We start from the raw sequence: 24,525 nt of genomic DNA, 5'->3' as shown, positions 1-24,525 counted from the left end.
TCCCTTCTCTTCCATTCACTGCCCTGCAGACACAGCGGGCACATATGCACATACACTCTCAATAGGATTCTTTTGGCAGTAATATGACCCCCAAATCTGGGGACTTCTATGTAGGATGGAGACCCTTCTCCTTTCCTCATACCTGGTTTATTAAGAACCATAAAAATAGTGCCTGACAGTTACTGTGTGTCAGTCACTGTTCTAAGCCTTCAGATGTATTACTGCATTTGATTCTCACAACATTATGAGTTAAGACTTATTTGCTCCACTTTACAGATGACGAGAATGAATCACAGAGTAAATTGCCCAGGGTTGTGTGGTTAGCAGCATTAGCAGGATTTGAATCCAAGCAGCCTGTATGCACAGTCCAGTCTCTTAACTGCTATATTCTGCTGTGTTCAAAGCCTCTGCTGCCTGGCTGGATCCACACACATGCACTCATGCACAGACCTGCGGGGTACCAAGGGATGGAGTGGGAGGAGCTGGGTCTGGAAATCAATTCAGGCACCAGGGGGCAGCATAGGCCTAGCTTTGGCCCCTCAGCCCAGCCCGGCTATGGGAGGGAGGAGGGGAGCAGAAACTTCCTCCCGCCGCCCCTCAGACACCACCTCTTCCACACACCTGGGCTCTCAGGTGTCCGCGAGTAAAGGCCTCTCTGGGTCCCTTGGTCTCCTCCAGCTCCTCCCCCAGCAAAAACTGCAGCACCCTCCACTAGTTATGATGATGACTCAGAAGCTGAGCAAGACTGTGTGTGTGTGTGTGTGTGTGTGTGTGTGTAGTGTTGTGATTACAGTGGGCTCTGAGTGCGGATATGTTTGGGAGCCTGCCTGCATATGTGTGTGTGTGTGTGTGTGTGTGTGTGTGTGTGTGTGTCTGTGTGTGGTGTTGTGATTACAGTGGGCTCTGAGTGCGGATATGTTTGTGAGCCTACCTGCATGTGTGTGTGTGTGTGTGTGTGTGTAGTCTTGTGGTCAGGGAAGTTGTGCATGTGTGTGTTTGTTTCTTGGCGTGTCTCAGTGTTTACCCCAGAAACAGATAGGAACTTGGCAGATAGGAACACAGCAGATTCGAATTCAAACTTGTCCCTTGTGAATCTGCAGGCAGCAGCTCCGGCTTGTGCTGGTTCCCCCCACAGTCTCAGGAGGGGTGCCCTGTGAGGAGAGGGCAAAGACCAGCTTCAGTCCAAGGGACTCCTGGAGTCTTCCAGAATTCTGAGCTGAGGGTTCCCCTCCCCCACTCCCTCCCATCAGTGGTCACGAGACCGACCTCTAAGGCGTTCCCTGCCAGAAGGGAGGGGGACCTAGGAGTTGGCTGGCATCGAGCTCCCCGGCTGCTTTTCAGGGTCCTCCACTGGAGGGAGCGCAGAGTCCAGAGGGATTTACTTTTCCTGAGGCCCTGGGGAGCCCAGTCCCTCGTGGGCCCAAACCCCAGCCCTTGGCAGAGTTTGAGTTTGGGAGCCAAGCAGTTAGGGGTGGCATGTCTCTGTTTGATATTGGGTGACTTTCTGGAGAAAAGCTGATGCTTTTGAGGGGGCCAGAGTAAGTGGGGGTCAGCCTCCGCCGGAGCCTGGCTCCAGGGCCTGGACCCCAGTCCTGATCCCCCACGTGCTCCCCCACTCGGCACAGGAGGCACACATATTCACCCCACTTTCTTCCTCTTCCTCCTCCAGCCCACTTTCTCTTCTCTGTGTCGTCAGAGCTCCAGGGAGGGACCTGGGTAGAAGGAGAAGCCGGAAACAGCGGGCTGGGGCAGCCACTGCTTACACTGAAGAGGGAGGACGGGAGAGGAGTGTGTGTGTGTGTATGTATGTGTGTGTTTTATTTTATTTTTCTTTTTGGTGATGGTGGTGGAAGGGGGGAGGTGCTAGCAGGGCCAGCCTTGAACTCGCTGGACAGAGCTACAGACCTATGGGGCCTGGCAGTGCCCGCTGAGAAAGGGAGAAGACAGCAGAGGGGTTGCCTCCGAGGTGGGTGCGGGGGCCTCTTTGAGTGTGTGGGGGTGGATTCGGCGGGGGAGCTCTCGGGATCCTCCCCTGGCTGGGTGGATGGTCCCCAAGAGATGGTTTCAGCTAGTGTTGGTGGCTGGTGGCACTGGGTTTTGGCAGTTTCGAACTCCTGGAGGAATCTGGGAGGGTCCAGGCCTCAGTACTCCCCTCCCCCATGGGTCACGTTTTCACAGCCTCACCCCTGCACCCCCAGGGCAATGGAAAGTCAGGGAAAGAAGGTGAAGGAGTGCTCCTCTGCCCTGGGTCGGGGGAAGTGGCCGCCCCTCCCTGGAAGGTTGATGCCAGAGGGCAGTGGATCCTCGTTAAACCCCTATCCTGCCCTCCTCTAAAGGTTCCTGTTCAAGGGTGTGGCTGGGGGGTGAGCGAGCCCCAGATGTAGACCTCATGGTGCCCCACAGGAGGGGGAATTTCCCCCTCAAAACTGCTCCACGCTTGGCTGCTGTAGACGCTGAGATTTCCCAGCGGTGGCGCCGAGTTAACCCTCCTCGTGCTGAACTGGCTCCACCTCCCCGCCCGCCCCCACCGCCACATCCACACATTGGGCAACTCAGAGAAGCTGTTTTAACTTTCGATCCTGTGGTCCCACAGTCAGAGGACTTCGGGAGGTAGGGGTTGAGATAAGCGAATTTAGGCCACCAAGCGGGCGGACAAGGATCCCAGACCTTGCGCTTCCCTTCTGGGTTTGGGAGGGAACACTGGTCCCGCCCCTCACGCCGTGGTTCCTCCCTCCCTTCCCCTACAGCGGGCTGAACGCTAAAGGAGCCCCTGTCCTGGTCAAGCCAATCGACCCAGCCTTGTTATGAGTTGGGGTGGGGAGAAATGTGTCCTCCTAATGTCTGGGGAAGAAGAGGGGTTGGATATTCCTAGCCAGGGCCATGCCAGGAGGCTGGTCACTTTGCAAGGGGATGCAGAGGAAAGCGATGCCCACCCATTCCAGAGGACCTTTCTCTCTTGGGTTAGAGAAAGGCCTATTGGAGGGACCTAAGCAGGAGGGGTAAGGATCCGTCTTGAGGAGAAAAGAGCTGGGGGAAGTGGGAACTGGAGGAAAGAGGGGCATGAAGGTCTTGGAGCAGGAAGGTCCAGAGAAGGGGCCTCTCCATTTTCCATCCCTTTGAGAGTCCTGGGTGAAGTGAGAGGCTGAACGTGGAACAGGAGGACTTGGGGTTACTGGTTTTTGGGAGACCGGGGGAGTTGTCATCCCATCCTCTCCCTCATCTCTAGGAGAGGGATATTGTGAGAAACGTGAACTGAGAGGCCCCTGGGGAACCACTGGTCTACCCAGTTCCCCCTGAACCTGGAAATGGGGATGCAACCCCCTCCTCTACTTCCCTGTCCCCTTCTCTCCTTTCTCCCTCTTTTCGTCTCTCTTCTTCACCTCCAGCTTCCTCTCTCTTCTAGGCTCTTTCCTCCTGGCTTACTAAACCTGCCTTTTTTTCCGGTCTCTCCCATCCTCTTCCTTAGTTCTCTCTACTTTCCTTTTCCAACTCTCCTCCTTCAAGTCTCCTCCCATCTTCCCCCACTTCTTAGGATGATCAGATTTGCCCCTGGAAGGGATCCTAACAACACAGTGCGATGGTTAATCCCCACTCAGATTCAAAGCCTGCTTTCCAAACTCACCTACTGAGTGACCTTGGGCAGGGTAGAGAAACTCCTTAAGCCTCAGTTTCTTCATCTATAAAATGGATATTATATATTTTCAAAAGTGTCATGAGGCCTGAATGAGATAATGCACTGAGTGTAATGCCTCCTACGTGGTAAGTGCTTAACAAATAGTAGCTGTTATTACTCTCCCATCCTCTTCATCATCTAGCCTTGTGGTTTTCATTTTTATTTAATTTTATTTACTTATATATATATATTTTTGAGACAGAGTCTCGCTCTGTCGCCCAGGCTTTTTTGAGACAGTCTCGCTCTGTCGCCCAGGCTTGAGTACAGTGGTGTAATCTCGGCTCACTGCAAGCTCCGCCTCCCGGGTTCACACCGTTCTCTCACCTCAGCCTCCCGAGTAGCTGGGACTACAGGGGCCTGCCACCACGCCCTGCTAATTTTGTTTTTGTATTTTTAGTAGAGACAGGGTTTCACCGTGTTAGCCAGGATGGTCTTGATCTCCTGACCTAGTGATCCGCCCACCTCGGCCTCTCAAAGTGCTGGGATTACAGGTGTGAGCCACCGCTCCTGGCCGAGCCTTGTGGTTTTCAAATTATCTCATGGAGTCCTAGAATTTTGAGAGGTTTGTCTAGGGACGCCTTTGGCGTCAGGAGATGGGGAGAGGGAAGTAGAAGCAGTCAAGTTTCAGGCTTTCCATGCTTGCTTTCAACAGGGCATCTTCAGTTTCGTACCTTTTATGTAATTGAGATTCCACAGATTAAAAGCTGACATTGCCTACTGCTTTAAAAAGTTTGGAAAGTTTTCCATTCATCTAACACTCATATTTTATAGATGAGAAAATCAAAGCCCACACAGGGAAGGCTCCTTGCCCACAGAACCAGAGTCAGGTCTAGAGCTGCAACCAAATTCTCTGCCATCTCCAAGAGAGCTCTCTCCCTACTGCCCTGTCTCCCTTTGCCTCCCCACCCCTCTGGCTACAGCTCAACTCTTTCCACCCCTGTGTCTATCACTGAAGGAGTTACCCCCATCTCAGGCATTGACCCAGGATGCCCCTGGTTTAAGGTGGTCTGGCCATGAGTGGTGGTGGGGATGGTCCCTAGGAGGGCTATCTATAGGAGGTCCCTGGCTGCTCCAGAAGATAGGCCAAGTTTCTTGGGCACCCCTCAGAGTGGCCTTATTTTTCTCCTCCAGGCAACCTCCAAGTCCCAGATCATGTCTCTGTGGGGTCTGGTCTCCAAGATGCCCCCAGAAAAAGTGCAGCGGCTCTATGTCGACTTTCCCCAACACCTGCGGCATCTTCTGGGTGACTGGCTGGAGAGCCAGCCCTGGTGAGTCCTGGCTGTTCCCTGCTGGTTCCCCAAGTCTTCCCTGACTCATCTTCCTTCTCCTTAGATTTTTTCCCCTCAGCCATGGATTCAGAACTTGAGACCTGTTATTCCATGTGTAGTGACCTAGATTTAGCAGGGAGTCTGTGCCCCATCAAGACCAGCCTATGAATGTTGACAGATGGAGACCCCATCTCTTAGGAGGCTGAGCTGAAGAGGAGGGAGGTTTGGGCTGGGACAAAGGCACTTCTCATAACAGCTAGAAGACTGGGGAACAAGGAGCACGGGTGAGAGCTACAGAGGGCCTAGATGGAGAATAAGGAGCGAGAAAGGAACTGCTGAGCTTTTGGCTGTGGGGTAAAGGGTCAGGAGAGCTGAGGAAGCCCTGGCCTGAGATAGCCTCATCCTGATCTTCCTGCAGGGAGTTCCTGGTCGGCTCAGACGCCTTCTGCTGCAACATGGCTAGTGCCCTACTTTCAGACACTGTCCAGCGCCTTCAGGCCTCGGCGGGAGAGCAGGGGGAGGGGAGCACCATCTTGCAACACATCAATACCCTGGAGGTGGGGCAGGAGGGGAGGGAACAAGGCTGGGTGTGGCTGAGGTTGAACTGGGTTGAGCATTGGGCCCTGGAAGAAAATTGGTTGGATGCTGGAAGCAAATTTGTGTTCCTGTGGTTAGCTACTAGCTAGCAGGCAAATTAGATTTTAAAAGCATGCAAATGCACAAAAACTTCTGGAGTCTACAGTTGTGCTGCCTTATAGTATATGTGTGAATGGGGGCCTGGGGATTGGAGGGATTGAGGGACATGGGTAAGAGCCAAGCTCACTGTTTACCACTCTCATTTCTATAGAGCATATATCAGAGGGACCCCCTGAAGCTGGTGGCCACTTTCAGACAAATACTTCAAGGAGAGAAAAAAGCTGTTATGGAACAGGTATTATGATATTCCACTTTCCACCCCAACTCAATTCCCTGAGACTTTGGCCTGAGCCATGACAAACTAGAAAGAATTTGAACCTCAGTAAAGGCTCAGTGTTCTAGGCCCAGGAATAACCAAAGGAGGTTCTTAAGGTCAGAGTGAACCCCAAGTCAAGCTCAGGGAATCTTTCTATGAGGGACTGAGGGTAAGAGGCCTGGAGAGAACACAGCAAGGGATAAGGAGCTGATTCTGCTAGGAGCAAGGTCCCACGATATTCCAAAAGGTCAGGAAGAACTGCCAAAGGGGAGAGGGGAGCAAGAAAACGCTCTCTGCAGAGCAGAGAGTAGAGGCCAGGTATAGAGGGATGAGCAGAGTGTTTCACCTCTTGGCATCTGTCCTTCCTGCGTAGTTTCGCCACTTGCCAATGCCTTTCCACTGGAAGCAGGAAGAACTCAAGTTCAAGACAGCCCTGCGGAGGCTGCAGCACCGAGTAGGGGAGATCCACCTTCTTCGAGAAGCCCTGCAGAAGGGGGCTGACGCTGGCCAAGGTGGGGGCCAGGGTGGTTCTGGGGAGTGTATAGGAGTGGTCCCCTCTTGGATCTCAACCTTAACTGAACCTCTAATCTGTCTGCACCCTTGATTTCTGCCCCCAACCCTCAGTGTCTCTGCACAGCTTGATAGAAACTCCTGCTAATGGGACTGGGCCAAGTGAGGTGAGTAACGGGCTGAGAGGTGGAGACTGAGGTCAAAGTGCAGCTGGAGGGATGGAAGCCAGACCTCAGAGACACACAGGCTGAAGTAGGGTAAGGGAATTCCAGAGGAGTGAGAAAAAGAGCCGTATCCCAGGAGCTGGGTGCGGAGGCAGCGTGAGGCTCTGGCTCAGGCCCCTTTCTGCCCATAGGCCCTGGCCCTGCTACTGCAGGAGACCACTGGAGAGCTGGAGACAGCCAAGGCCCTAGTGCTGAAGAGGATCCAGATTTGGAAACGGCAGCAGCAGCTGGCAGGGAATGGCGCACCCTTTGAGGAGAGCCTGGCCCCACTCCAGGAGAGGTTGGGCCAGGGCTGATGGGGAAGGGGGGATAAGCTGGGGGTGGGCAGCTGACACTGCTGGAGGCCCTACAGGTGAGAGAGAGAAGCCAGGCGGGAGGGCCTTGGAGTGGACCAAGATGCATAAAAGCCGGTTCCAGTGGGGCTGTGCACACTGTCGTTCAGGTTGCATCCTGTACAAGTGGGCCCAGTCGAGAGGCACAAACGGGGACTCATCCAACCCAGGCTTCTCTCCATGCCCAGAGGAATAGGAGGGCTTTTCCATTTGGTTTATTGGGTGGGAACACTTTCCAATTTGCTACAAAGCACTGTAAGGGCGGGTAGCTGTTCTGGGTGCAAGAGCCATCGGAGGAGAGGCAGCTGGGTTTCCACAGGGGTGTAGGCACTGAGAACAAACCTCCCACCCAGACCCTAGGCCAACAGATCACAGAACCCCCTTCAGCCCAGGTGCCTTGCAGCCATACCCACTACCCACCCCACTCCTCCACGCATGATAGCCTTCCTCCCTGGGTATAGTGGAAGGGGGTCTGGGCCGGAGCAAGCAGCCTTAATCCTATGCCCCCTGACCACTGTCCTGGCCCCAGGTGTGAGAGCCTGGTGGACATTTATTCCCAGCTACAGCAGGAGGTAGGGGCGGCTGGTGGGGAGCTTGAGCCCAAGACCCGGGCATCGCTGATTGGCCGGCTGGATGAAGTCCTGCGAACCCTCGTCACCAGGTACGTCCCGGGAGTCCCCAGTCTGGCCTAGAAAAGACCTCAGGAAGAAAAGAAGGGGGCTAGAGCTGGGGGCAGGGCACCAGCAGGGACCTAGCCCCCAACTCCCCTTGTGTCCTCCTCACTCCCAGTTGTTTCCTGGTGGAGAAGCAGCCGCCCCAGGTACTGAAGACTCAGACCAAGTTCCAGGCTGGAGTTCGATTCCTGTTGGGCTTGAGGTTCCTGGGGGCCCCAGCCAAGCCTCCACTGGTCAGGGCTGACATGGTGACAGAGAAGCAGGCGAGGGAGCTGAGTGTGCCTCAGGGTCCTGGGGCTGGAGCGTAAGCTGGGATTGGACCTGGGGTTGGAGAAGGCATGTTAGGGTGATGGAGGCAGCTTGGGGGGCTGGCACTGAAAAGAGCAAGGGATGGGGAGGGAGGGCCATGGGATGTGGAGACCCTGAATGGTCAAGGCAGAGGAAAGGGAGGGACCCATTTAGGGCTGGAATGGGGTGGGGGCATCATGACTTGGCCAAGATGGGGACTCCTCCCTTAAGAACCCAAACAGAGACGTGGAGATTTAGGGCTGGCGACAATGGGTAGTCTACACTCACTCATGCACTCAAGCGCGTCGCCACAGCTGGCCACAGTGAGATGAGCTTGTTCACACTCTGACCTCCCCTGGCAGAGAAAGCACTGGAGAAATCATCAACAACACTGTGCCCTTGGAGAACAGCATTCCTGGGAACTGCTGCTCTGCCCTGTTCAAGAACCTGGTGAGGGGCTTTGGGGTGCAGTGGGCAGTGAGGGGGGCACCACTAGGAGACTATGGGACTCTCCTTGGAGAGGATGTCGGGAAGCCCAAGAGGAGCGGTCTCTGTCCTCATGCACTCGCCCTTGCTCTCCCTCACCCCACCCACAGCTTCTCAAGAAGATCAAGCGGTGTGAGCGGAAGGGCACTGAGTCTGTCACAGAGGAGAAGTGCGCTGTGCTCTTCTCTGCCAGCTTCACACTTGGCCCCGGCAAACTCCCCATCCAGCTCCAGGTGAACTGTGGCCCAGCCCTACCCCAATCTGGGACCCCGAGTCCTTCTCTAATGCCACACACAGGGTCCCTGGACCCTCACCTCCTGTGACTGCCCCATACCCCATGTGTCTGGGATTCATGCACACTGGGGCCCGGGTGAGTGGGGTGAAGCAAGAACATGGAGCGCACGGGGCAGGGAATGGTAGCGGATAGCAGCAAACACTTAGGAAGCACTTCCTATAGACCAGGTCTCTCTATTAAATGATACACACACACATGTGTGCCAGCACACACACGTTTGGTTTTCACAGTAACATTATGAGGTAGGCAGTATTATCAGCCTCATTTTATAGATAAGGACATTGAGACACAGTTTAAGTAGTTTGTCCCAGTCACACAGCTAAGTGTTGGAGCTGGTATTTGAAACCTGGAGGTCTGGCTCCATAGCAGTGACTCATAACCACTTCTCTAGAGTGAGGCCCTAACTGAGCTTCAGAAAACTTTTAATAACATGGCATGAACTTTTTGATTATGATGTGTGAGTCCAGTAACTTCTCTGAGTGCTCAGAGCCAGCCCCCTGAGGAAACTTCTTGCTTTATTAAGAAACCCCTGTCCAGCTGGGCGTGGTGGCTCACGCCTGTAGCCCCAGCACTTTGGGAGGCCTGTAGCCCCAGCACTTTGGTAGCTCCGGAGGTCAGGAGTTCAAGACCAGCCTGGCCAATATGGTGAAACCCCGTCTCTACTAAAAATAAAAAAATTGGCCGGGCGCAGTGGCTCACGCCTGTAATCCCAGCACTTTGGGAGGCCAAGGTGGGCAGATCACAAGGTCAGGAGATCAAGACCATCCTGGCTAACACGGTGAAACCCCATATCTACTAAAAATACAAAAAATTAGCTGGGCGTGGTGGTGGGCACCTGTGGTCCCAGCTACTTGGGAGGCTGAGGCAGGAGAATGGCGTGAACCCAGGAGGCAGAGCTTGCAGTGAGCCGAGATCGCGCCACTGCACTCCAGCCTGGGTGAGAGTGAGACTCCGTCTCAAAATAAATAAATAAATAAATAAATAAATTAGCTGGGTGTGGTGGTGCAGGCCTGTAGTCCCAGCTGCTCAGGAGGCTGAGGTAGGAGAATCGCTTGAACCCGGGAGGCAGAGGTTGCAGTGAGCTGAGATCACGCCTCTTCACTTCAGCCTGGGTGACAGAGCAAGACTCTGTCTCAAAAAAAAAAAATTCTTAGCACTTTGGGAGGCCAAGGTAGGAGGATTGCTTGAACCTGCAAGTTTAAGACCAGCCTGGGCTACATAGGGAGATCCAATCTCTATAAAAAATAAAAACTTAGCTGGATTAGGTGGTCCATACCTGTAGGTCCAGCTATTCAGGAGGCCGAGGTGGAAGGATCACTTGAGCCCTGGAGGCTGAGGCTGCGGTGAGCTGAGATTGTGCTACTGCAGTCCAGCCTGGGCAACAGAGTGAGATACTATCTTAAAAAAAAAAAAAAAAAGGAAAGAAAGAAAGAAAGAAAGAAAGAAAAGAAACCCCTGTCCTCACCCTCTTCAGGCCCTGTCTCTGCCCCTGGTGGTCATCGTCCATGGCAACCAAGACAACAATGCCAAAGCCACCATCCTGTGGGACAATGCCTTCTCTGAGATGGTGAGGAAATTCCTGGAGTTGGAGGGAACAGGGGCAGGGTGGGTTCTAATATGGGCAGTGGTGCAGGCCTGTTGATGGGGTGGCAGGCATGTTTAAATGGGTGTGACCTTAACACCTTCTCATGGGCCTACTTTCGTACTTCTGACCTCTTTTCACCCCAGTCTTAACAACTATCAGGCCACAGCACTGTAACCTAGAAAAAACAGCATGTTCGTGAGCGATATCAGGTGCTGTGGATGGGCAGGCCATAGGCAGGTGGGAGGGATGAAGGCCGGCCTGAGGAAGAACAAGACGGTAGCCTCTGATGCTCTCTTCTTCCCCCTTCTCCTCAGGACCGCGTGCCCTTTGTGGTGGCTGAGCGGGTGCCCTGGGAGAAGATGTGTGAAACTCTGAACTTGAAGTTCATGGCTGAGGTGGGGACCAACCGGGGGCTGCTCCCAGAGCACTTCCTCTTCCTGGCCCAGAAGATCTTCAATGACAACAGCCTCAGCATGGAGGCCTTCCAGCACCGTTCTGTGTCCTGGTCACAGTTCAACAAGGTCATTCTCCTGCCCTTTGGACCTCCCACCCCCAAGCTCTTCATGCCTCAGGCACTCAGGGCCTGCTCAGCCTCCACGCAGGGACCTTCCGCTGGAGTCTCCACAGTGCCCTCTCAGGTCCTTTAGGAAGGCCTGTCATGGACCAGGGAGGAAAAACCCCAGGTCTGGGGGTTGGCTCCAGAGATGCATTCTCTGACATCCCTGTGGTTTTGGTCTGGGGGTCATCTGTCCTTTCTCTTTACCAGCGACTTGCATGACTCACCCAGGTTGTGTGTAAACAGAGCTCTGATTCAAAGTGACTTTGACCCATTGGAAAAATTGTTCCTGGCTGGGCACAGTGGCTCATGCCTGTAATCTCAGTCTTTGAGATGCCGGGGTGGGCGGATCACCTGAGGCCAGGAGTTCGAGACCATCCTGGCCAACATGGTGAAACTCCATCTCTACTAAAAATACAAAAATTAGCCAGTTGTGGTGGCACATGCCTGTAATCCCAGCTACATGGGAGGCTGAGGCAGGAGAATCACTTGAACCCGGGAGGCGGAGGTTGCAGTGAGCTGAGATCACACCGCTGCACTCAAGCCTGGGTGACAGCGCAAGACTGTTTCAAAAAAAAAAAAAAAAGGGGGGCCAGGCATGGTGGCTCATGCCTGTAATCCCAGTACTTTGGGAGGCCGAGACGGGTGGATCACCTGAGGTCAGGAGTTCGAGACCAGCCTGGCCAACATGGCAAAACCCCGTCTCTACTAAAAACGCAAAAAATTAGCCAGGCATGGTTGTTTGCGTCTGTAATCCAGCTACTCGGGAGGCTGAGGCAGGAGATGAACCCAGGAGGTGGAGACTGCAGGGAAGATCGCACCATTGCACCCCAGCCTGGGCAAGACTCCATATCAAAAAAAAAAGGCCCAGGCTGGCTCACACCTGTAATCCCAGCACTTTGGGAGGCTGAGGAGGGCGAATCACAAGGCCAAGAGATCAAGACCATCCTGGCCAACATGGTGAAACCCTGTCTCTACTAAAAATACAGAAATTACCTGGGCATGGTGGTGCATGCCTGTAGTCCCAGCTACTTGGGAGGCTGAGGCAGGAGAATCACTTTAACCTGAGAGGCAGAGGTTGCAGTGAGGCAAGATTGTGCCACTGCACTCCAGCCTGCTGACAGAATGAGATTCTGTCTAAACTGAACAAAATCCCATAGGGACATGTGCAGTAATACCAGCTACCACGTGTTGACAGCTTATTATGTGCCAGGCACCGTGCTTAACACTTTATGTATGTTATCTCACTTAAGCCTCCCGACATTCCTTTGAGGTAGATACTATTATTATCCCCATTTTACAGATGAGGAATCTGATGCTCAGAGGGTTATGTAGTTTGTTCAAGGTCCCAAAGCAGGTGAGTGCCATGGCTAGGACAGAACTACATATTTCTGACTCTTGCTCTTTGATTTTATGTTATATTACGTTATTTTAATTTTTGGTCTTCCTTCCTCCTCTCCTCTCCCCTCCCCTCCCCTCCCCTCCCCTCCCCTCCCCTCCTCTCTTTCCTTCCTTCTTTTCTTTCTTTCTTTCTTAGTGTGAGACAGAATCTTTAAAGAGAAGAAAGAAAGGCTCATGTTACCAGAGGGTGTTTTAGCAAAAAGGAGCAAGACAGTCACACCCAGCAGGTTACCTTCCTTTGGGCTTCACCTCTGCCACACCTCCTTAGGGAGAGGGTGTAGCACAGTAGTTAACAGGGGCTCCAGCGCCAGAATGCCTGGGTTTAAATCCTAGCTCTGCCTCTTACCAGCTGTGTAGACCTGGGCAAGTCATTCGACGTTTTTGGACTTCCATTTCTTCATCTGTAAAATGGAATTATTATAGTCCCTACCTCCATAGCCTTATAAAGAGCAAATAAATATATGGAAAGGCTTGAAATAGTGACTGGCACATGTAAGCATGAGGATTGGTTGTTGTCATTGATGGAGTCTCAGGTTCGGTCCGATCCCTCAGCCCTGTGATTCTATCATGAGGGCACTCACAGCTCAGTGCCTGCCCTAAACAGGCTCCAGCTCTGGCCCTCTCTTGGCTCACACCATTTCCCTTCTCCCGCTAGGAGATCCTGCTGGGCCGTGGCTTCACCTTTTGGCAGTGGTTTGATGGTGTCCTGGACCTCACCAAACGCTGTCTCCGGAGCTACTGGTCTGACCGGTGAGTCCCCGCCCTGGGTGGTCTGAGCAGCCATACCCCAGTCACCTCCATACTCACTGCCCATGCCCCATCCTCTCTTTCATCCCGGCCAGGCTGATTATCGGCTTCATCAGCAAACAGTACGTTACTAGCCTTCTTCTGAACGAGCCCGACGGAACCTTTCTCCTCCGCTTCAGCGACTCAGAGATTGGGGGCATCACCATTGCCCACGTCATCCGGGGCCAGGATGGTGAGGCCACCCCAGCCAGTCCTATGTCTCTGTGCCTGTGCCCTCTGGGGTTTCTTCTGGGAATGAAACGTCCTGACCTTCCTGATGCTGATCCTGATCTTTAGGAAGTTCTTCCAGCTTCTCTTCTTCCTTCTGGGGTCTAAATGTTCACCTTCTCACCGTGACCTCTGTGGGAATGGAGACTAGTGGGTCTCGCTCCCTCAGGAGCCCCACCCTAGGTCCTCTCCCCCTTGCCTTGGTGGAGTGAGAACAGGTCTTGTGGTGGGGGTTGGGGAAGGGGAAGAAAGTCTGAACAGGGGGATCTCAGGGTCTCATTCCTACCATAGGCTCTCCACAGATAGAGAACATCCAGCCATTCTCTGCCAAAGACCTGTCCATTCGTTCACTGGGGGACCGAATCCGGGATCTTGCTCAGCTCAAAAACCTCTATCCCAAGAAGCCCAAGGATGAGGCTTTCCGGAGCCACTACAAGCGTGAGCTGGAACTGGCATTTCTGATTCCTTCCTGTCACCCACTTCCTCCCTGCTCCCCGCTGCCCTCCTCTCCCTGCCTGCCTGTGTCATCCTGATGTCACTCTCTATTACATAGCTGCACTTCTCTTACTTCCCCATCATCCATGCCCACCTTTTCCACCTCCCTTCCTCCCTAACTCCAGAGCACTCAATGGCTCTCTTTTCCTTCTCACAACAGCTGAACAGATGGGTAAGGATGGCAGGGGTTATGTCCCAGCTACCATCAAGATGACCGTGGAAAGGTGAGTGTGGTGGTGTGGACAGTGGGTAGGTTAGGGGTCTAGTGCTTATCTGCAGGAAGAAGGGGTGGCATCAACTCTTGGTCAGTCATATGTATCTCCTTCCCTCCTCCAGGGACCAGCCACTTCCTACCCCAGAGCTCCAGATGCCTACCATGGTGCCTTCTTATGACCTTGGAATGGCCCCTGATTCCTCCATGAGCATGCAGCTTGGCCCAGATATGGTGTAAGGAGCTGGAAAGACAGGAATGGGAGTGGTCTGTGCAGATGGGCTTTTAGCATGGGCAGCTGGGAGAGCTGGCACTGGGGGCTGAACAGGGAATTTTCCTTTCCATGAAAGGGACAGCCGTTCAAAAGCAGGGTGTGGTGGTGTCCAGGAGAAGGGCTGGCATCAGGGGGTCTGTTTTCTTTCCCTAGGCCCCAGGTGTACCCACCACACTCTCACTCCATCCCCCCGTATCAAGGCCTCTCCCCAGAAGAATCAGTCAATGTGTTGTCAGCCTTCCAGGAGTAAGTGAAAAACCTCATGGGGATACCATCCCACTCTAAGGGGGTGGGCATTCGAATTGTTAGAAGAGGCTCTTCTGTGAGAAAGGAGCACCAAATGCTAACAACCTTTCTTCTCTTCTGTCCACTCTAATGAGGGGATAGTAGTTAAGATCCAGACTGCCTAGGTTTGAATTCTAGCTCTACCACTTACTGGTTTGGGGCAAATTACTTAGCCTTTGGTGCCTTATCTGCCCAATAAGGGATAATAATGCTAATAATAATAACCTACCTCACTGCATTATTTTGGAGATTAAATGAGTTCATAACACTTACAAAGCTGAGCATAGTGCCTGGCTCATAGCAAAAGCTGTGTAAGTCCAGTCGTGGATCACTTAATGAAAGAGCATTTTCTGTCCTTAGGCAGTTTCATAGTTATGCGAATATCATAGAGTGTAATTACACAAACCTAGATGGTATAGGCTACTATACACTGAGGCTATATTGTGTAGCCTGTTGATCCTAGCTTTAAACCTGAGCAGCATGATACCGTTCTGAACAGTATAAGGAAATAGTTACATAATGGTAAATATTTGTGTGATACGAATTTTCAGCTTGATTATAATTTTTTTTTTTTTTTTTTTGAGACAAGGTCTCACTCACTGGAGTGCAGTGGTGCAATCTTAGCTCCCTGCAACCCCTACCTCCTGGGCTCAAGCAATCCTCATGCTGTTGTGCACCAGGATACTCGGCTAATTCTTTTTTAAGGTTTTTCTGCAGACAAGGTCTCACTTACTGCCCAAGCTGGTCTCAAACTCCTGGGCTCAAGTGATCTTCCCACCTCAGCCTCCCAAAGTGTTAGGATTACAGGTGTGAGTCACTCTGCCTGGCCTTGATTATAATCATATGGGATCACTGTGGTCTGTAGCTGACAGAAATGTCATTGTGTGGTGCATGACTGTTTCTGTCCTGCCCCTGAGAGCCACTGTCACTTCTCTGCTGTGTTGATTTTTGTTTACTCATCTGTTTTGGCCTTGAGATGGCCTAGACATTTTTCTTCCCCAAGTATAACACCCAGGTGCTTATTAACTCTTAGTCAAGGCACAACATCTCCCCTCCCAGAAGGTGAGGCGGGAGTGAGGACTTGGGGACTTAAGAACTATCAAAGTTCAGAGTCCAAAGAAACATTAGAAATTGGCTAATCCACCCCCGTAACACACACATTTTACAGATGAGAAGACTGAGCTCAGAGCATAGAAATAGCTTGCCCAAAGCCACTACTAAGTCAGGATAAGGAGCTGGAGCTTGTTTCCTCACTCAGTGGTCCTGACTTTGCACCACTTTGCCTTTGCCTAGACTGCCTTCCTCTAACTGTGCTCTCCCTAATTCTAGGCCTCACCTGCAGATGCCCCCCAGCCTGGGCCAGATGAGCCTGTCCTTTGACCAGCCTCACCCCCAGTGAGTGACAAGGCCCCTCCTGACCCCATGTGCCTCTTCTTTCCTGGCCTTGCCCCTCCCTCCTTATTTCCGTTGCTGGTTCCTGGCAGGGGCCTGCTGCCATGCCAGCCTCAGGAGCATGCTGTGTCCAGCCCTGACCCCCTGCTCTGCTCAGATGTGACCATGGTGGAAGACAGCTGCCTGAGCCAGCCAGTGAGAGCGTTTTCTCAGGGCACTTGGTGAGTGGCAGCTTAGTAGTGGAGGCTGGGTGGCATCTAGGGGAGTGGGCGCCATGCCTACTCCACTGCTTCTCCCATCTCCTTGTAGGATTGGTGAAGACATATTCCCTCCTCTGCTGCCTCCCACTGAACAGGACCTCACTAAGCTTCTCCTGGAGGGGCAAGGGGAATCGGGGGGAGGGTCCTTGGGGGCCCAGCCCCTCCTGCAACCCTCCCACTATGGGCAACCTGGGATCTCAATGTCCCACATGGACCTAAGGGCCAACCCCAGTTGGTGATCCCAGCCGGGAGGGAGAACCCAGAGAGACAGCTCTTCTACTACCCCCACAGACCTGCTCTGGACACTTACTCATGCCCTGCCAAGCAGCAGATGGGGAGGGTGCCCTCCTATCCCCACCTACTTCTCGGTCAGGAGGAAAAGACAGGAGAATGCACGGTGGGTGGAGCCAATCCACTCCTTCCTTTCATCATTCCCCTGCCCACCTCCTTCCAGCACTGACTGGAAGGGAAGTTCAGGCTCTGAGACACGCCCCAACATGCCCGCACCTGCAGCGCGCACACGCACGCACACACACATACAGAGCTCTCTGAGGGTGATGGGGCTGAGCAGGAGGTGGGCTGGGTAGGAGTACAGGTTAGGGCATGGAAGGCTTCTCCGCCCACTCTGACCCAGGGCCTAGGATGGTTAGGCAGGAACATACAGACACATTTACGCTAGAGGCCAGGGATAGAGGATATTGGGTCTCAGCCCTGGGGGAATGGGAAGCAGCTCAAGGGACCCTGGATGGAGCACAGGAGGGGTCTGGACATGTGGTTACCAATACAAGTTTTGCCCTGATTAAAAAATCTCCCAAAGCCCCAAATTCCTGTTAGCGAGGTGGAGGCTTCTGATATGTGTATGAGACTATGCAAAAGTACAAGGGCCGAGTTTCTTCATGTATAGCTGTGTGAACGTGTATGTACCTAAGATATGTTAATGTATAGCTGGCATGTTAGTTGCATGACCACATAGAACATGTGTCTGCTTTTGCCTGTTTGACAACACAAATTTGGGAGTGTGAGACATTGCACAGAAGACAGCAGCAAGTGTGCTGGCCTCTCTGACATATGCTAACCCAAAAATACTCTGAATTTGGAGTCTGACTGTGCCCAAGTGGGTCCAAGTGGCTGTGACATCTACATATGGCTCCATATCTCCAATGCTGCCTGGGAGCCAGGGTGAGAGTCTGGGTCCAGGCCTGACCATGTGGCCCTCCAGTGTATGAAGGAGCCCTGCCTGCTGTATCTTCTCTGTTGCCCTATCCACTGCCAGCTTCCCTTCACTCCCCCATCCCATGTCACCGTTTCTCCCTCTCGAGGCAGGGGTCATAGATCCTAAGCCATAAAATAAATTTTATTCCAAAATAACAAAATAAATAATCTACTGTACACAATCTGAAAAGAAAGACGCTCTAACTGCTCAGATAGGTGCTGCGGTCCAGCCCCCAGCTGGAGGAGACCCTGAGTCCAACCCAGGCCTCCCAAGGGGGCCAGTGAAGGGATCCCACACCCACCGCCCCCATGTAGGGCAGGAGGGAGGAAATTGCAAAGGACTTGGGGGAGAGATGGGAATGGGAGGGCAAACTGCAGCACTTGTTAAATTAAAGAAACAAACCAGAAGCACAAAAACGGGGAAGGAGAGGGAAGAAGGAGCAGGTCCAGTGTTCCCAGGCCCCCAATTCTGGGGGCAAATGTTGCCACTTTTAGCTGCTGGACCTTCCCAGGGAAGTCCCCCTTTCCCCCTTGTCCAAACTGAGTCCAACTGCTCACACCACTGGTGCAAACCTAAAGAGAATGGGAGTGTGTCGTGTGAGGGAGGGGAGAACCCCAGATGCCCTTGGAGGCAGAGTCCTTGCCCCCTCGCTCTGGGCAGGGGTGAGGGCACCACGCACCCTCCTTGTGTCCTCTCTCCAGGCCCCTGCTTGTTATTGCTTGAAGCCCCACAGTCTTATGCCCATGGAGCAGGTGGGGAGGCAGGAGAAGGGCAGAGGAAGGATCCAGGGTTGTGACTATATTCCGGGGATGGAGAGCATGGGGGTCTGTGTGAGCCAGAAGTCTGAGGTCCTGGGTCTGAAGACACCAGTCCACCCCTCACTGCCGGCTGGCCTCAGCCTCCACTTTCACGCTGCTCCTGCGACCCTCCACCAGTGCGGGATGGGGTCCTGGGGCAGGACATCTGTCCAGCAGCCCTTCCTCGAACTCTGCAGGGAAAAGGGGGCAGTTAGGAGACCGCAGGGTGACTGGCTGCAGACAGAAGTGGTTGGAACAGAAGCAGGGGCAAAGAAAGTTGTGAAGATGGGCTCCGTTTGTTGAATTACTGCTTCCTGCCCACTGCATGTGTATGGGGGGTTCCATTCCTGTGTGTGTGAGCCCCCTCCCCTCTCTGGCTGTGTGTAGCTCTGTCTCTGTCTGTGTCTCTCTCTTTCTCTGTCTCTCCCGCCTCCTCCGTTGTGCTGGAATTTCTGGTTCTGTCAGGAGCTGCGGGGGTGGTTTGGCTCTGACCTCTCCCCTCCCCCTCTTCCCAAGCTTTGCCACCCCCACTCATCCCTGGCCCCCTCCCAGGCCCCTCCCAGGTCACCCTACCATGGCCCCCCAAGTGTTTTGGTAGCCAAATCAGGGGGAGCACAGGAAGCCAGCCTCCGAGCTCCTCCCTCAAGAAGAGGCCCCCTTCCAGTCCCCGCCCCCACTTCCCACCCACGCACAGTTTAAAAATACCAAGCCAGGGTTGGTGGCTTTGTCTGCTGCGTCACTCTCAGCCCAGCGGCTGCCCAGCCCTCTGCCTGCCCACTCCCTCTTCCCCCTTCCACACACAAAGCATCACTGCTTTGGGCTCCTCTGCTTCCAAGCTGGGCATCCCCATCCCCATCCCCGCAACTCCTAGCCTGCTCCCCACTCCTGGGTTGGTGGAAGTGCCATCTGAGCTTCCCTTATTGATGCTCCTCCTTCCTGCGCTTTCATCCTCTTTTCTCTGTTCCCCGTTCCCCAGTTCCCCTTTCACAGATCTACACTAGGACCAGACTTTTCAAGGTGGGAGCAGCCCGGCAGGGTCTGCCTCACCGCACCCCAAGGCCTGGCTGGCTGGAGCCCAGCCCTCCTACTGCCCGCTCTGACGACTATATCCCTCTTCCTCCCACCTGGCCCCAGGACACCAGAATTGCTGTGTGGGGCCTGGGTGGCCGGGGTGCTTGGGGACAGCGCTGCTGGCTGCCTCACCTGCGAGAGGTGGCTTCGCAGGCACACAGGGGCTGAGGCGGCCCACGCGGTCGTGTGAGACGAGGCGGGCGAGCCGCAGCCCCTCGTCCATCAGTGTCTGCTGCAGGATGTGGCGGCTCCATAGCCCATGGGCTGGCAATGCCAGAGGCAGGTCAGCAGGGGGCGGCGTCAGCCTTGGACATGACCCCACAGCTGTGGGCATGGGCACTGGTCAGGTAAGGGGCTGCAGCCAACGGAACCCCCACCCTCAACCACACAGCCAGCCCACAGGCCCTTCTGCCCCCCCCCTCCAGCCAAGCTTCCCAACCCTGTTCCAGGCATTGCCTCCTGGCTCACTCCTCCCCCCAACCCCTCCCCTACTCCCCCACCCTCAATGAAGAGAAAAGTATTCTGAGGCACACTCACCCTGCAAATGTCCATCCAGACTCTCCCCAGACAGGCTGGCGCTGTCCTCCTCCAGGCTGGGGCGGTATGGGGGTGCATAGGACTCAGGGCCTGGGGGAGGCTGCTGGATTTCAGGGTGACTCTGTTCTCCAACCTGTGGATGCCCAAAATGGGGAAATGAAGACCTGGCAAGGGAGGGGATTGGGGAAGGCTGCCCAATGCCCCTACATGCACCCCGGAAAACATACCTCTTGTTTCAGCTTCTTCAGTGGAGGGCCTCCCAGTTCTTCAGGGTGGAGCCTGAAAAGATGGATAAGAATAAAGTGGGTGAGGCTGATGAGGGCCACGTGACGGGCAGAGCACAGAACCCGGCCAGAGACGTGTTATTTAAAACCTTTGTCAAGAAGCTGGCCAAGAAAGAGTCTCTAGCTCAGGCCCTATTGTTGTAGGGGGTTGGGGGGACCCGACATGGATGGGAGGAGAGACCAGACCTGAGACAAGCTGACTTGACCAAAAGCAGGACATCCAGGTGGGCGGGAAGCAGGCCTAGAGCTGCCTGAGCTGAAGGTTAGGACATAATCTAACTCCATAGCAGGATTCCAGTCCAGGAAGGACCTGGGGAAGGGGTCTCACCTGGAGCCCTTCAAGGAGGACAAGTAGGTGCTCTCTCGGGCTACTTGGCGGGACAAAGAGAAGAGCTCCACTCTCCGCAATAAGAGTGTGTTGTCCCTCATGCAGAACTGGGCAGCAGCCTCATTGATGGTGAGCTGTGGAGAGAGGGCAGCCAGGAGAGTCAGAATTTGAACTCCCCTGCTGCCTCACCAGACCTCCTCACACCCCTTCACCATCAGACAAATGAGGCCCATCCATCAGATGCTTGCTTTGGTTTTGACACTACATGGGAGCTTTCTGAGGAAGACAGACAGAGATCAGCACCCACAGCTTCCTAGGAATGCCCAGGGCCTCTTCCACTCCTGTGGGGTCCTGAGTGACAAGGAGCTGAACAGCTTGGTGCGGCCTGTATCTCTGCTTCCCCCTCAGCTGAGGATGGAAGCACTGCGGCCACTGGGGTGGGGGCCTGTCAGGGAGGGGATCAGGGCCTGGGGTCCTGGTCAAGGGGTAATGAAACAGAGTTGGAGACCGTAGAAACTTGCAGAAGTAAGCGGCTGGAGGCCCGGGAGTCAAGGTCAATCCTAGGAGGCCTGGGGGTTCTCACCTCGTGCAGGCTGAGCTGCTTGCCCTCCCGCCGCTTAGAGTCGAAACGGCCATAGATGATGCTGTATTTGCGGATCTCCTCTTCCTTCTGGCTGTCGTTATCATCCATCTCAAAGATGTGCCCAACGCTCCGTGCCAGCTTCTTATTCAGCTTTAGCAGGGATGTGACCTCCCCAGCATCCCCCCTTGGGAAGCTCCGGAAGATCCTCTCCACACTTTCCACCACCATGCGTACCATCTCTGGCTCCAGTCGGTCTGGTCCACCCCCAGTCCCACCTGCTGCCAGCCCCCCAGCCCCAGTCCCCTCAGGGACTCCTCCCCCTGCAGGGGGGGAGAAGGGGGGCGAGCCAGCCTCCTCTTCTCCTCCTGCCCCAACGTCCGACTCTGGAGTGCTCCGGCCTGGCCAGATCCGGGGGTCCCCTGCCCCAGGTCCCCCAGGCAGTGGTGATAGCTTCTCTCCAAGTTCAAGGGGGCTCTTGGGGCTAAAACTGCGGGCACTGCCTGCCTTTTCCCCAGGGCTGCCATGGCCATTGCTCATGCTCCCTTTCCGGGTACCCGCAGTCTCAGAGATCTTGAAGAGCGGGATGCTGGAGACGGGAACAGCAGGCACTGGTTGACTGAAGAGCCCTGGATTGGTGGCCCACTCTCTCAGTGCCTTCTGCAGGCGCCGGACATGGAGGGGCTTGGTGGCCATGCCCACAAGTGCCATGATCTCCAGAAACTCCTCCTCACCCGCCTCACACAGCTGCTGCACGTCGTCCCCTCCCTGCTGGATGAAGGTCTCATAGTAGGAAAGGAGGTTGGCACGCTGCAGGACCCGGTACAGCTGCAGCTCCCCCAGCGTCCGAGGCAGTGCCATGGCTCGGGCACTGGGCCTGAGGAGGGGCACAAGAGAGAGGCAGTCGGTGCAAGTCCCCTACTGGGTACCAACCCACACTAACAATTGTTCCCTCTTTCCTGCCTGCTTTTCTTCCCCTCTCTCATTTGGATGCTGTCCTGCGCAGTGCCCAGGTCTGAGTACAGACTCTGAGAATCAGGCACTGCTCAGAGGCATGGACAAGCCAGTGCTGTCCTAGACTGGCCTGAAGCCCCAAAAACCAGTGCCCTGTGTCTGCAGGAGTCGAAGCCTCTTAAACCTTATCTTCAGCTTTTATCTTTTTGGTCTGAGGTAAGAAGAACTTGAGCGCTGAGGCTAACCAGCACCGACCTCGGATGGCTGGACCTCCCTCTCCCCCAAAACACAATCCTCACCTTCCACCCTAAACACTCAGCAGTCTCAACACTGAAGTGAAGTCGCCTATACTAAAGTGAACGTAGAACCCGTCTCCCGCACAGTGGACGCTGCTGGCCAGCTTCATTCCCTGTGAAGTAGCCACAGCCCCAGGTGGCTAGGAGGGAGGGTGTGGCACCTTCCCTGGCTTTCCCACTCAGTGAGCCAGGTGGTGCCTTGCTCTTCTCCGCTCAGCTTTTCCGAGGGATTAAGCATTTTTTTTTTTAAGACAGAGTCTCGCTCTGTTACCCAGGTTGGAGTGCAGTGGCGCTATCACGGCAACCTCCGCCTCCTGGGTTCAAGCGATTCTCCTGCCTCAGCCTCCTGAGTAGCTGAGATTACAGGCGCCCGCCACCACGCCCAGCTAATTTTTGTATTTTTAGTAGAGACGGGATTTCACCATGTTGGTCAGGGTGGTCTCGAATTCCTGACCTCGTGATCCAACCGCCTTGGCCTCCCAAAGTGCTGGGATTACAGGCGTGAACCACCGCGCCCGGCCTGGTTAAGAATGGCCTGGTTAAGCATTCTTAACCAGCACGCTTCCTCTCTCCCCCCAGGACCTCTCCACCCTTCCAGGCTGCCCAGTGCTCCTCAGTGGCCCCTCTCCTAGCAGTGACACTCCCCACTTCCTCAGTCGGCCTTTTCCTTCAGCTCAGGGGCTGCGGCAGGGGGAGGGGCGCAATTGTTCTGCTCCGGGGCCGTTCCGCCCACACACACTCCCACAGTGGTAGCGTCTGTGGGCGAAAACCGCCCAGGGGCTCCCGCCTACTCTCCTCTCCCTTATTTTCCACCCGCATCTTCAAGTGGAGTAGGGGAGAGGCTCAAGGCCTCTTGCAGAAGGGGCTGCACACTGAAACTCCCCTCCCCACTCTGTGCATAAAGGGACAGATATAGGAAGGAACTGCCTAAGGCCTCCCTGCCTCCCTCGTCACCCCCCTTCCCCCAGCTGATGGTCCTTTAACTCAAAGGCACCGCCTTCTCCTGGACCCCGGGGGCCCGCGCGCTCCGTGCCAACGAGGGACTGAGGCAACTGAGCGTCCCCCCACCTTCCGCACTGACGCCAGCTCGAGCTCCAGGGCATTCCCTGGTGCTAGGAGGCTCCCACGTTCTTTACAGGGGGCACTTAGGCCAGAGAGAGCCCACAGAGTAAACCAGGAATGGATATTTAGGTACTACTCTTTCATATCCAGCTTCATCAGATGTTTGCCTGCTCCCAGGGCCCCCTAATTCGAAGACGCACCCCCTTTTCCATCAGTCTCCACCCCCCACCCCCGTCCCGCTTCCCCACGTCCTCCCCTCGACCTCCGCCCTCTGGACCCCATTCCCAAGTCCAGCTCCACCCATCTCCACTCCCCGCTGCCTCCCTTTGCCCACTAACTTGAGTCTGGGCTGCAGGGTCCGGCGGGCGCTCTCCCCTCCGCCCGGCGGCTGCTCGGCTGTGGGGGAAGGCGCTCTGTGCATGGACGGCCGGAGACCACCCGGGTTGCTCTTCTCGGTGCCCAGCGCTCGGCGCCTGCTGCGTGCTGCACTCTGCCCCGCGCACGATGCCGTGTCCACCGCTGTCCAGGCTCTGTCCCTCCCTCCACGTCTTCTCTCTCCGAGCCTCCGCGCCTCTGTCTGTGCCTCTGCCCCCCCCACCCTCCCCGGCTGCGCTCGCCGCCTCTCCGCGCCTCCGCCCCCGCAGGACGCACGGGGAGCGAGGCCCGGCGCTGCGCTGGCTGCCGGGCTGGCGGGCGGAGGGCGTGGGCAGAGCCGGGGGCGGGGGTGGGGGCGGGGGCCGGGGGGCGGGCACCAGGGCCTCTCGGCCGCGGAGACGCCGCGGCTTAGAGACTGGGAGAGGCGGAGACTGGGGGGAGGGGGTGTGGAGCAGGAGGCGGGGGCGGGGATTCAGAGCCGAGGCGCCGAATTGGGGACCGAGGTGACCGAGACCCGGCTGTGGAGGGCGGGCTTGGGGACCCAGCGGGCGGGGCGAGGTCGCTCTGTGCCGCCCACGCCGGATGCACAGCCGGCCCTCTTGGCGCCCACGTACCCACGTGAGCGCCCCGCCGGCGACATTCCTAGTCTCCCCCACTCCTCCGAGTTGAGAGGAGTTTCACAACCACGCACAAGTACACAAAGAAGCGCACGGACGTGCACACGCGCCTAAACAACTACGGGGACGCCCGTTGCCCACACTCAGGCCTTGTGGTGCTGGACCTGTGAATGTTAGGAGTCAGTCGGGAAAAGTTCGCGAAGGCTGGGGTGTGCGGCTCCTCCTGTGTGTGCATC

General features: G+C 55.2%; 2 protein-coding genes across 5 annotated transcripts; one reads left to right on the top strand and one right to left on the bottom strand.

Annotated features, from left to right (window-relative positions):
• Positions 1-1,718: 1,718 nt before the first annotated feature.
• On the top strand, positions 1,719-23,916 carry STAT6 (signal transducer and activator of transcription 6). 3 transcript variants are annotated; one of them, NM_001265997.1, is given in 28 exon segments: positions 1,740-1,966; positions 4,805-4,941; positions 5,360-5,498; positions 5,789-5,872; positions 6,267-6,405; positions 6,518-6,570; positions 6,759-6,907; positions 7,489-7,620; positions 7,749-7,937; positions 8,284-8,371; positions 8,518-8,640; positions 10,177-10,269; positions 10,602-10,808; positions 12,900-12,994; positions 13,087-13,223; positions 13,550-13,696; positions 13,914-13,977; positions 14,090-14,200; positions 14,392-14,484; positions 15,853-15,918; positions 16,008-16,136; positions 16,225-18,376; positions 19,389-19,580; positions 19,794-19,924; positions 20,019-20,071; positions 20,405-20,539; positions 20,989-21,861; positions 23,635-23,916. In NM_001265997.1, coding segments are annotated over 21 exon segments (2,544 nt in total). In that variant the 5' UTR covers positions 1,740-1,966; positions 4,805-4,825; the 3' UTR covers positions 16,415-18,376; positions 19,389-19,580; positions 19,794-19,924; positions 20,019-20,071; positions 20,405-20,539; positions 20,989-21,861; positions 23,635-23,916.
• On the bottom strand, positions 17,509-23,878 carry NAB2 (NGFI-A binding protein 2). 2 transcript variants are annotated; one of them, NM_001266687.1, is given in 7 exon segments: positions 17,528-18,376; positions 19,389-19,580; positions 19,794-19,926; positions 20,021-20,072; positions 20,406-20,539; positions 20,989-21,862; positions 23,636-23,752. In NM_001266687.1, coding segments are annotated over 7 exon segments (1,578 nt in total). In that variant the 5' UTR covers positions 23,719-23,752; the 3' UTR covers positions 17,528-18,266.
• Positions 23,917-24,525: the final 609 nt, after the last annotated feature.

Source organism: Macaca mulatta, chromosome 11 (genome assembly GCF_049350105.2).
Source record: "Macaca mulatta isolate MMU2019108-1 chromosome 11, T2T-MMU8v2.0, whole genome shotgun sequence".
In the NCBI taxonomy this organism is placed as follows: domain Eukaryota; kingdom Metazoa; phylum Chordata; class Mammalia; order Primates; family Cercopithecidae; genus Macaca; species Macaca mulatta.
Note: the sequence above shows the minus strand (reverse complement) of the source record. Positions and strands in the feature narration are given on the sequence as shown.